This window comes from Dipteris shenzhenensis, chromosome 27, assembly GCF_047967505.1.
Source record: "Dipteris shenzhenensis isolate YYH24624 ecotype China chromosome 27, Dip_SZ_1.0, whole genome shotgun sequence".
Taxonomy (NCBI): Eukaryota; Viridiplantae; Streptophyta; class Polypodiopsida; order Gleicheniales; family Dipteridaceae; genus Dipteris; species Dipteris shenzhenensis.
Genome location: NC_141622.1, coordinates 11,733,292 through 11,746,375, shown reverse-complemented (window position 1 = coordinate 11,746,375; position 13,084 = coordinate 11,733,292). Strand labels below are relative to the sequence as shown.

General features: G+C 45.3%; 1 protein-coding gene across 1 annotated transcript; it reads right to left on the bottom strand.

The window, feature by feature from the left end:
- Positions 1-1,375: 1,375 nt before the first annotated feature.
- LOC147883862 (putative leucine-rich repeat receptor-like protein kinase At1g68400) lies at positions 1,376-3,989 on the bottom strand. Its single transcript, XM_087398699.1, has 2 exons — positions 2,248-3,989; positions 1,376-2,100 (listed from the first exon to the last, which is right to left on the bottom strand). The coding sequence occupies exons 1-2, from the start codon at positions 3,563-3,565 to the stop codon at positions 1,451-1,453; spliced, it is 1,968 nt and encodes a 655-aa protein (XP_087254825.1). The 5' UTR covers positions 3,566-3,989; the 3' UTR covers positions 1,376-1,450.
- Between the last annotated feature and the right edge of the window lie 9,095 nt (positions 3,990-13,084).

Here is a 13,084-nt window from a genome sequence, read left to right as displayed (position 1 = left end):
TACTTCATTTTTATGGCTTGTATTCCAATGTACACCCACACTTGAGAATTAGTGAAGAGTTTTCTTTCTTGATGTGTAGTAGCCATGTTGTGGATTTGATCAATTATAACAATATGGAAATCAATATAAATGGGGATTAACCATTGACAAAATGTTCAGCTTGTTAGTTTTGAGTTAACATAGTTACCATGATTTGTAAGAGTGCCTTCTTTCTTCAATTGAAGGTATACTTGCATGACATTGAGACCTTTTTTACTTTGTGAGAGGATGAGCAATTGGGTCTGCTTGCTCCCAAAAATGGACATTATGACAATGCCTCCACTCTACTTTAAGCTTTTCTCCTTAGAGGGATATCCCATGTGAAAGTTTGTAAGTAATGGCATGAGTCAAGATATCATGGGCCATTTCGGACAAATGTGAACTTCATAGCTAGAACCACATTCATTAAGACGTTTTAAAGAATTTGATAATCGGGTGTGCTATACATTTGCAAAACCATACGGTTAAGCTATTCACTACCTCGAGGGTTTTGTATGGTGTTATTCAAGATGAAAGCTCCTTGGGAAAAAGAAAGGAAGAAGAAGAGTCGTCCTGAGACAAGAACAAGAGCCAGCCCAATACGATCACAAAATGTCAGAATAGTTGGCAGCCAGCAGCATTGTTTTGGGATTGCTAGCACGAGTTTGTGCTGCTATTTCCAAACGATTAATCAGCGCTTGTAGAAGAGAACAGATGAGATTTAACTGTCTTTTTTGTTTTGATGGAATTCCCCCTCCTTTTGGAAATGATCTGTAGCTGACTTCTTCATTACAGAATCTTAAAGTGAGAGGCAGATGCCTGACTCCCATTTTGGGAGCAACTTTTTCATGCTATCTTTGGACTCATGCAGTTCATTGAGCTGTATCTTGGAAGAATAAATTAATGATCTATGTTCTCTAATGTGATACACAGATGCGGTTTTGAGGCTTAGCATCTGCATTGCTTTAAAAAACTTACATAACAAACAATCAAACACACAAACGAACGGACATGCAGTCCATTGAGCTGTACGTTGGAAGAATGAACCAAGGATCTATGTTCTCGAATGTACTCCACAGATGTGATTTTGAGGCTTAGCATCTGCATTGCTTTCTAAATTTGCATAATAAACCATCACCATACAAACGGGCAGACATATACACACATATCGCTAGGCATTATAGGAAGACACCCAACAAATTTTCGGCTATCAAAAGGAGTCTTCCAATGCTCTCTTACATATATACACATCCACAGCACCCCACAGCACAAGAAATACAGAAAGGCCTAGATATCATACTTAGCAATATCACAAATGACGACTGTTTCTGTTTCTGAGCAAACAAGATTCAGTGCGGATAGAAAACTTCTGCAGTTATGTGAGCAAATACAGTGGCCCGAGGGCTCATAGACAACTGCATCCAAGGAGCTTCTAAAAGCTTGTGCTTGTATCATCAGAAACAGAGGGAGACAAAGATGGGGAGTCAAGGGAAGTATCCCTTTGAGGGGATTGCTCTCCAGTGATGTTCTCTATCATCTTCACAACTTGGCTCATCTTGGGACGCTGCTCTGGAGAGACACAGACACACGCCATTGCAATCTCCAGCATTCCCACCATCTCTTCTTCTCTGTTGTTCTTGTATCTTACCAGCTCCAGGTCGAACACTTCCGTTGCCCAATCCTTTTGAACCACTGACTCCACCCATTTTGGAAGATCAATGCTCCCCTCCCGAGTGTACAATTTGGCAGGTTCCTTGCCCGTCAGAATCTCCAGCAATACTACCCCGTAGCTGTATATGTCTGCTCTCTGCGTCATCTTCTTCGTCTCGATGAGTTCTGGGGCTCTGTACCCAACTAGTCTCGATGCCATTGTTGATGCGTTCGCCATGAAAGCCAGGCCGACTTCCGATATGCAGGCGTTTCCGTTCTTATCGAGCAACACATTGGAAGATTTGATGTTCCCATGAGGCATTCTGTGAGCCTTACATTCTTGGTGAATGTATGCTAAACCTCTGGCTGCGCCGAGGGCGATCTTTACACGAGTTGTCCAATCGAGAGGTGTTCTTCCGGGGCCTCTATTTCCTGCACAGCAAGAAGGGTATTGAGGAAAGCCTGGGTAGAGACAGAAAACCGGTTCGCATCGCATTGGAGCCGTATGGGGCACCATGAATCTATATCTATACAATGCAATTCTACCGTCAGAAACTGTCATAGAGATGTGAGCAGTACCGTGGAGAAGAGCGTGTAGATTCCCAGATGGTAAGTAATCGTAGACGACAAGCTTTTCTTCTCTGGAGTAGTGATACGCTCTTAGACAAACCAAATTCGGATGCCTCATTCTTCCTATCAGCTCCATTTGCTGCTCAAACTCTCTGCGCCCTACGCTGTTCGCATCCTTCAAACGCTTCACAGCAAATACTGATCTATCTGCCAGCACGGCCTTGTACGCAGTGCCGAAACTTCCCTTACCCAACATCTCAGCAGAAGCACGTAACAGCTCCTCCAGTTTGAACCCCTTTCTCTGATCCACGAAAACGAGCCTTCCTTTATCTGCATCTGTCTTCTGAACAGAATTATTGAGAGAAGAGAACACCAGCTTCTCAGAATCCCACAACTTATTTGAAATCTTCGACGGTGCTAGTTGATTATACTTTTTCCAGTAGTGCAGTACGAAAATACAAGTTACAAGTATCACTGCAGCTGCGTCTCCCACAACGATAGCAACCACTGCTCCAATGCCGAGCTTTGCTCCTCTTTTCCTCTCATTAGGGGAGGCAGGCTTGGAGCTCGGAGACGAGGAGACCACCAAAGGACTCAACATGCCTGGATTCGATGGTTGGCTTGTATCACAAACCAGTAGAGGGACACCACAGAGGTCAGCGTTTCCCAGGAATGAGGAAATCGAGAAATTCGATAGCGATGCAGGGACTGCGCCTACGAGTTGATTGCCCGATACGTTGAAATGACGCAGCTTAGTGGCGTTAAGATTTGGGAGCATTCCAGAAAACCGATTATTCTGGAGTCTGAGCGTCAATAGCTTGGAGAGGAGGTTTAGAGAAGGTGGGATGGAGCCACTAAGGTGGTTGTTAGACAGATCCAGCCTGCACAGACGGAAGAGAGCAGATATAGAGTCGGGGATGGTGCCTGAGAACTCATTTTCGGACAGGTAGAGAAACTTCAAACGCCCCCAATTGGTGAGATTGGGAAGTGATCCATTCAATGCATTGTTCTCCAAGCTTAGGATGCGGAGTTGATCGAGTGGGATCAAGGAATCGATCGTCCCAGTGAGCTGCAGACGCTCCAAAACGAGGCGGGAGACGCGGCCTTTCTTGCAGCTTACACCATACCAACGACCCGAGCAAGGATTCTCGCCAGACCAGCTTCCAAGCCTGCGTGCGGCATCCGCAGAAGACCTGAAATCCATCAAAGCAGTGTAGTCGGAGGAGGAATTGTTAGCGAGAACAACGAGAGGTGATGCAAAGAGGAGCGCGAGCCATGCGAGGATGCAGAAGCCAGGGAGTCGAAGGACTGCTGTCTGAGAAGCCATGAAGGGTGGAATCGAACCACTGAGACTTGTTCTCGTTGGAAGCTATGATAGCAAAGGAGAGAGTTGAGCTTTGGAAATGTGCTCAAGTCTTAGCTTTCGTACTGCAGCTCAGGTGAGGTTTGCTTCGTCTCTCGATTCAAGCCAAGCAGGAGCTCGATTCAAGCCAAGCTATGAAAGCAAACGAGAGAGTTGAGCTATGGAAATGTGTTCATGGCTGAGCTTTCGTACTGCAGCTCATTTGAGGTTTGCTGAGTCTCTCCATGCAAAGCCATCGATTCAAGCCAAGCTAAGACAGCAAACGAGAGAGTTGAGCTATGGAAATGTGCTCATGTCTTAGCTTTCGTGCAGCTCATGTGAGGTTTGCTTCGTCTTTCCATGAAAAGCCAAGCAGGAGCTCGATTCAAGCCAAGCTTATAAGACAGCAAACGAGTCTTAGCTTTCATGCAGCTCATTTGAGGTTTGCTGTTGCTCTCCATGCAAAAGCCAAGCAGGAGCTCGATTCTGCAAAGCAATCGTGAACTGCTGCAGTAATCGGACTGGCCAGCTGCGGGAAGCTATGCACTCAGCTTAGCTCCATCTCCTCGCAATCTTCTTCGCCATCTGCCAACAACAAGCAAACACTGCAATTAACGCACCTCAGCAACAAAAATTCAACGTCCATTCCATTTTCATCAACAAACGAGCTTCGCATAAGTGTGTGTGTGTGTGTGTGCATAGCTCCCCCACTCAGATCAGCAAGCAAGCTTGAATACTTTCAGTAGCAGACGTTCTCTAACAGAAAGCATTGAAGGAATTTCTCTCCATTTGAGCTGGAGGCCATCTGTGAGCTGCAGGTGATCATGCTAAATGTGCAAAGTTTGAGGCTTGATAATAAGAAATCAAATTGTGGGTGAAGTAGGGAGTGATCAGAACTTGGGTTGTGGTGATAAAGAAGAGGTGGCTACAATACTGAATGAGATGATTTCTCACACTCTCATAGAGATTGTGTCTGTGTGTAGTTTCAACAATGTGTGTGTGTGTCTCTCTCTCACTGTCTTTTAACCCAAAAAATGTGTGTCTGTTTTTCTTTGTTTCTTTTTGTACGAAGTGGGTCATTCAAAAAATGTGTGTGTGTGTGTGTGTCTCTTTTTCTGTGTTTCTTTTTGTACGAAGTGGGTCATTGGGGGTTTTGCTCAGCGTGGGATGCAAGCATCATCACAACGACAATGATCATGATGTACGTTAGTTGCCCCCCACCGAGTGAGCATAAAAGAAAGGAGATTTGTGAAAAGGAATTAAGGGGCGGAGAGGAAGGAAGACGAGTACCTCACTGCCTCAAGAGCACTACCTAGTCTCACAAATCCCTACCTTGGTCCTTTCATCAAGTTGCATTAATAACCTTAATCCATACACCACCCTTTCACCCTCCACATTCCGAAACATTGCATGCGAACCCAATTACCGATAACACCTCCCCCGCCCACGAGAATTATGCTCACTGGTAGTCTACTGTACTGCGAACTCGCAGTGCTACCGCCCAACCACACCTTGCCACGTGGCCCGCTCCCAATGCCATTGGCGAGAATCGCCTTCCAAAGGCAATTCCCTACTTCCATAGGGGTGGGTTGCCAACCAAGGTTGACCAACAATGCTGCTCCAAAGTAAGGGCCCAAGGGGCAAGTACATTTTTCGCAAAGAAAACCCATGCATTTTTATGCCACCTCCTACTCTAGAGCAAAGGCCAAAGGAGCAACTAGATTTTCTACATAGAAACCCCACACATGAACCCATCTTATTTTCTTGGCACCCCACCTTGGTTCACAAACCACCCCTCTCGTATGAACAAGCTCTAAGAGACATCACAAATCCATGTCCAAAAGACAAAAGACCCTAGAGACACGAGTTTGCTAACATAAACTCGATCAACTTACTTACTATTGTGTCCCCCTTCAAATGTAAAAGTGAATGCATCATTCCCCCCTCCCCTCCCCCTCCCTCTAATATGCATAGCATATTTAACAAGGGATCCCCGGGCATACATGGCACCCACGATCTAGGGAAGCAAGCCACATCTGTGCATATGCCACATAGCAGGCTTGGATTGGGGCGAGAAGGCCTCTTCTATCAAAGTACCACGTAGCGGCCTTGTGGGCAACCAGCTCACTTGAGTGGGGCCCTAGGACTAAGACTCCTCACACATGACACATAGCATAGCCATAATCAACCTACTAATTGGACGGCTAGCATACAGCTCATTGTGCACCTGGCTTCACGACGGGCGGCGAACCTACATGATGGTAGACAAGTCAACGATGTGGATGATGTGGCGACACTGAGCGCCAAGTGGATACCTCAGTGACATCGAAGGGCACTACGTGGCGGCGCTTAGAGCAGGTTGAGTAGTCGACTATATGACAGCCAAGGTAGCAACAAGTGATAGTTGTTGCTTACCTCGGGAAGCGCGTGTATCTTTAACGTCGAAGGCCTAACGGCTTTTGTAGCAGACCAATCACGGGCATTTCGGATCCCGATCCCACGAAGAGACTCTACATGGAAGACACATGGCTCGATGGATAGCAAGAGTGGATGAGGATCATCCAATTCTATTGAGCCCTCGATCAAAGGCATGTAGCGCAATTTACATTTTTGTTGGAAAAAGTGCGCCATGTATTTCAAATGAGGGCCAACTTGATTGAAGGTGTGAGATCCAAGGCAACGTATTTGAACCAATCCAAGGGCAACATGTGTGCTCTAGATCTGATAGCAAATTAAATCGACCCAATGTCTAGATCCTAACAATCATGCGAACATGGAATATAAGCCCCATTGAGCAGGATTGGGCATTCCAATCGACTCTTTCCATCGAGTCATCAATCAATTGCAAGTTCATCTCCATCTAGGTGAGCAAGCAAGATGGACTGCAGAGGTTGGGGCAAGTAGGTTCTAGTCTCCAAGACAATTGATTGGTGAAGCCTTTCGGGCGAGTAGATCCGAGACAACGAAAGTATGCGAAAGCGCAGGCCCGAACTTTTGGCTTCATTGGAGAGAAGAGTTGCCTATGGGTGGTTGTAACTTGAGCTTTGGATGACGCCTTGTCATTTTTGTTTGAAGTTCAATGCATGCCCGCTTCTCTCCCGATTGTGTTGATATACGTGTGTGTACGATGAGCTACATTTGCGATTGTTCATCAGATTAGTCATGAGCAATGTATGAGTGTTGGTGGATTAAGTTGTGGGTCGTTCCGATAAACAAACGTGACCATGAGTTCTTTGTTCACCAGCAACATGCGAGGGTTTGACGACGTCTAGGTTAGTGTAAGTTCGTTGATGTCCTCAGTTAGGGTCCTCACGAGACAAAGGGGAGTGCTCGTGTTGAAGGTCTGTCGGGCCATCTAAACGAATGCATAGTTTGACGCTCAGACTAAGGGCTCTGCTTGGTTTGCCTGATGGGGTTGTCTTAGGGCTTTAGCACATGGATGGGGCTAGCATGGGTTTAGGGTGGGCATCTTTGTGTCATCTTTACTCCCATCCTAGAGCAAATGGCCTAGGATGGATTTAGAGTGGGAGTAAGCACTTTTTCTTCCATCTTGGACCATGGCCTCTAGACCCTGGCAACCAGAATGGGTTTCCTTTTCTTAGGGATTCAAAAACATGGAAGGATGATATGTGTCCTTGTCCCCACATAGTCCCCACCTCCTAAACAATTGAAATGATGCCATGTGTCCTCTTCCACCTAAACCCATCCCTAGTTCTTTTTTTATTAGCACATGGTGGGATGGGAATAGTATAGAAATATGCATGGGACCACCTAGGCTACCTTTTCCCGTTCCCATCCTATTTCTTTCCATATGCTAAGCCCCTTAGTCAAAGTGGAAACACGGTTGCCCAAAGTTCCCAAGCTTAATGTGCAAACTTTAATCCAATTGGAATACCTCCGCCGTCGAGACTCATAACCGCAATGCATGTTTTTTGACCCTTGTGCATGACAATTGGTGGTGAAAAACAAGAAAAAATGCATCTCCAACCATGCAAACAAGATCCAATGGATGCAATACTTTGCACAAGCCTTAAAGTGAATGATATTAGGGCCCGTGCTAATTATCATGCCCATTAGGGACCCGATCAGCCCAACCATCTTAGGAACAGTAAGTCCCGAGTTCGAGCCCTAACCCTTACTTGCATAGGCTAAAGGAATATTTCGAGGACAATCCCTTGATGCAGTGACACGCGGAGGAACATCCTTTTTTTTTGTGAATCAAGTGGGAAGGTTTCTTTAAGACTGTGAGATTGCGTAGCCCTGTCAAGGTTCATGGCCCTAGTCGATATGTGGCTAACAGAACGTTGTTACGAAGAAGAGGTTGCGTGATTAGATCCTGGTGGTGCTACTAAAAGGACTCATGGAATATTCACGGGGAAATGTAGATCCCCCTTTTGTTTATGTGGCATTCATGAATATCCACCCAACTTAACAATAAGATGATATGGTGCCCTTTACCTCATAAGGTTTGTGTCTTTCACTCAACAATAAGGTGGATAGCTAGGGAAGACTAGGTCCCGCCGACTCGATCCTGTGCAGGTGCACTGGTTTAACAATGAATATTCTAGGTATATTCCAAGGATTAGTTTGCAGTCCAAAGTCCACGTGATGTCACAATCAACTACGCAGATCCAATGGCCATGAGTTTGGGCGTATCTTTTGAGAGTTAGTTGAATTTTCAACTTTGCTTGAAGTTTGCTTGAAGGTTCTGCTTGAAGAACGAGTGTTTGCTTGAGATTGTGTATGAATGGATAAATCCAAAAGGGGACAATTACGCAGGATAAGTGCTTGAGGGTTTTTTTTTTTTTAAGAGAGATTTTTTTTAGTTATCCCCCATTAAACCCCTCTCCCCCTTCCCCCAACTCACACACACACCCATGGCAAACTACAAGGGGCACAGCTATCCACACAGTTGGAGAACACGCCAAGGGTGACAAGATTTTGAGAAGACTATGGGGAGGATAGAAAAGTGGGAAGAGGAGTCATAGAATAGGTTACACGTGTTGTTGTTGAGTGGAGAAGGGGGTTTTTCCATGTCTTCATTCCCTATTTCTCACTAGACTTCTAGCCTGGAATGGGCTTCAAATCAGTGTCTATAGCCTAGTGTGATCTAAAAGTCAGATTGGATCTCATACTCATACTCTTCTTGATCCCTTCTTTTATTCTCTTCCTATAAGTCATTCCCATTATATGCATTTTCATGGGGTCTAAAGTGTTAGATATCAATGCTCCTGTCTCGTGTAACTACGCGGGAACTAGCTAACTCTACTTGTAAGCCCCCTATATGAGGAGAAGGCATTTGAGTAGCTCAGTTATCTGATAGGTCCTGGTTTGGACACTAGATGGGGGCCACGTGTGGCCTGATGGTTGGACGGCTTCAGATAGAGTTGGCACACTGCCAACTAGGCTACATGCAAGTGTGGGAAGGCATCCCTTGACTGACCGCACTGAGGGTAGATGGAGCATTTCCCGAGGCAACCCACTCTTGGGTTGCGGGGCCCGTTTGGAGCCTCAGATGATCCCGGATAGCTCTGGGCCGAACAGTAACCGTGGGTTAGTTGCTCTGTTTTGTGCACCGGTTCTATCGTATGGTCGGTGGCCTATTTCCGGACTGACCCCCAGTCGACCGTTTTGGGCAGATTGGGTCGGTCACCCAATTGAGCCTAATCGACTATGACTGGTGGTGGGTATATAAGAGCAAGCCCGCTCAGCCCATTTCATCACTGGCTACAACAACCCTGATTCGTTAGCATCCAACCTCCGTCTTCTACTATTTCTAGCATGCCATCGAAGCTTCTTTCAGAGGAGTGCACGGTTGGGAGGCAGCGCCATCTATTGTATCAGTTCTATAGTGGTCAAACTTTTGATTCTCCATACTATCTTGTTTTCTCTTTTGCGTACGAGATCCTGTTATCTGTTGAGCACAGACGTTGTATTATTTTCTTACATAAAGCACAATGGAGAAACTAGCATAATGGTGTGGCAATTCCTTCTTTGTTCCATTAGGTTTATGGGCCTTCAGCTCATAATTTGCGGCAAAAATGACACTGTCCCAAAATAGCCCTTTTAACTCCACGCTAACCTACCATAACCAAACTCAATTCTTGAGCATCTTTGACCCAGAAATACATCCTCTTCCTTAGAACTCTAGCGCTAAGCCATAGGACAAGAACACTCTCAAAGTCCCTTTTGATTCAAGAGGCCTAATAAGGAGTGGCTATTTGAGAGAGCCTAGATCCATTGTATGCTCTTGACAAGTGCATGTCTATGTGATCAACGGTTTTGCATAGTTGCTAGTACACAAGGGTCTTAGACTAGGGTTGGTTGTTGCAATGTGATGGACCAGATCCTATGCACACTATTCAATGTTGCAGAGATGTAAACATTTGGAGTGAAGATGGTTTTCTAGCTTACACCTTGAATTTTGAAGGAGAACTACTTCTTCACCAATCAAAAGGCTACAAGAAAGTACTAAATCAGCTTTGTAGTCAATCAAAGGACTAATGTGAGTTTCTTCTTATCTTCAATGAGGCTCTAGAGAGCCTTAAAGATTGCCAACGACCCTTGTATGAATTGATTGTGTTAACTACCCTCCTTTGCTTGCCCATGCGCCACTACCTTTTTTGCACGCAAGTTTGAACTTGCTTGAACTATTGTGTGCTCATCAGCTCTTATTGAGGCAATATAATGTGAACCTTGTCCACATCATGCCACCAACTCAAAGCCCTTGGGTATAGCTATCAGCACTTCCATTGCCACATGCCGCACATTTATTGCATTGCTCATCCATGTCTTTGATGCCTGGGAAAGGCATGGGTCAATGTTGTTGCTTCCTATCACCTTTCCCTACCCTTAAGCTTCATAGGCTAGCCAAACTTGGCTCTCACACCACTCTTTTACTCGTGGTGCAAAACGTCTTGATTTAGCCTTTCACCGATCTTTTCTTCTGTTATCTCCCATGCTCATGAGTCTCCCCTGCCCCTCCCCTCCGCAAAAAAGAGCAATAGTTATAGACTTAAAGACAACGAGAGAGATCAATAGTGATAGAGCCAAAGACAACCCCCCCCACCACACACACACACACACACACACACAGAGCACCTGACAAGATTTATATGTAAGTTGGCCTCCCGAGACAAAGAGGCAAATCTTAAAACCCCCAATAGCGATAGAGTGAAAGAGAAACAGAAAGAGAGAGGAGAGACAGAATAAAACAAAACGTCCAAGCTCAAGGAAAAACATAGAGAGTATACAATATTTACATACGCTACCCCTTTAGGGCCTTGAAAGTTGTATTGTAGTCTCAGCTTAAAGCCTATGATATAATTTTCTTTTTTCTTAATATATTTCCTTTCTTGCTTTTAAAAAAAAAGACTAAAGAGGAGATTCTGATCTTAAATTTTTGAACCATTGTCTGCCAAAGCTGAAATCTTTATTGTTTGATCCTATGTTTCGCCACATATCAATTCTCTAATACGCTAACTTTTGCTGGCACTTGTTTCTTTTTTGTGTCATGAGTTAAGGCTTCTTTGGTTCTCAGCAGCTATGGCAGTCCTCTAACGTTGTTGTCAAGACCCACATACAGCATTCTCAGAAGCAAACCTTGCCTGTTCTCGCTTTTACCTCTCTATCTCATCCTAGCCAGCTTTCCTCACTTTATCCCTCTGCCATTCCCCGACGAATTCATCTGCAGAATCCTTTGTTTGTATGGAGCAATTCCAGGTGGTACCGCTCCAAAATTCCGCCCCTCAATCTTTCCTCCAGGCTGTGTCCACTCAGGTGAATTCAGCCGCTTAAAGGAGGACATTTAAAATTTCAATGGTCGATCCCAAATCCGTGAGCAGCTGCCCACCTCGCGACCCGCAAAAGCTGTCTGCACTGGTAAGTGGGTGACTGTGGTGGCAGCTACGGCTGCTCGGGTCCGCTCCTGCCAGGTTACAGGGCGTGTGGGCATTGTGCAAATTGCAATGGGGGCCTCTGCCAGCACCTCTGGCAATCCCGTGCTTGGTAGGGAGTACTAGGGACAAGGCTTCCTGCATCGTAAGGTTGTTCCATCACGATTCATGAGCGCTCGGCGAAGTGTCATCTCGTCTTCCGCAGTGAATTCACAATAGCAGTGAACAGGCTCTAGTCACCACAGTGCAAAAACTGAGGACCTTTCTATGGTCTTTGCTCTCATCTGCAATTATATTTGCCTGAATGGTGAGGTAGTCGGCGCATATGAACTTCCAAGATGACTTCCCAAGGGCGTCCATTAGCGAAGCAACCTTAAAGGAAGTCCCCCTACCTCTAAGGTGATGTTTGAGCTCATTGCTCCCCTTGTCGCGAGTGTCTCTAGGTATGCCTTGGACAAGTGGCAAGCACAAGGAGAGACTTCTAGCCAGAATGCGTCAGAAGATGAGGTAAAAAGTTGCTGAAAACGTGTTTGGTGGTGAATGCTGACTTGCATATAACATGCTATGTTCGCTCCTATCTTGCGGTAGCCAGATTCTCAAGAAATGCTTTCGATCGGAAATGATCTCCAAAAGTTAACATTAGGAAAACAGGGAATGACACAAGGTCCAAGAGAATATTATGGGTTTCAGTGGACATTAAACCAGAAGGGCTGTGCAGAGAGTACTCTCGAATCGACCTGCCATAGGAAGGCCTTAGTGAAGATGTGTGATAAGAAAGGAAAAATAGGTATTTTTTCAAACATTTCTTTTTATTTAAAGGTGATTGGTCCAAGTATGCTCCTTGTAAGGGGCTTTCAATGCATGCATTTAGTGACTTTGTCTTCTTTGGCCTGCTCTCTCTCTCTCTCTCTCTCTTCTTCTCTCCCCCCTCTCCCCTTTCTCTTCCCTTCTTCTCTCTCCTTTTCTCTTCTTCTCCTTCTCCCTCCCTCTCGGGAAAAATGCATGCCCATCGCACGAAAATGATATCGAAGGGGGATAACACTTTGCAAGCATTTCACATTAGAGGTGTTTCACTCCCGTGCAAAGTATCATGTCCATACGAGATAAGCACGTGTGATAGGAGCGCTCTGATGTGAGTATTTTTTTACCATGTGCACTACGCATGCTAAGCAATTGGGCAAAATGCATGCCATTCACATGGAAATGATATCCAAGGGGGATGAAGCTTTTCACGGGTGACACATTAGATGTGTTTGAGGCCCATGCAACGTATCATGCTGACCCAAGATAAGCACATCCGGTGGAAGCGATCCGATAGGTATTTTTTTACCATGTACGCTGTGCATGCTAAGAAATTGGAAAAAATTCATGCCCATCACATGAAAATTAAATCTACGGGGGATGATACTTTGCACAGGTGTCACATTAGATGTGTTTGAGGCTCGTGCAAAGTATCATCTCCATACGAGATAAGCAGACTTGCAAATGCATCGATTGGATACTCGCTAGGAGATCATCATGATTGCCTAGCACATTTGGAGATCAAATGAAAAGAGGCTATTGATGGCACCTAGGCTCATAAATTTTCTAGCATTTGGGCAAGTACACA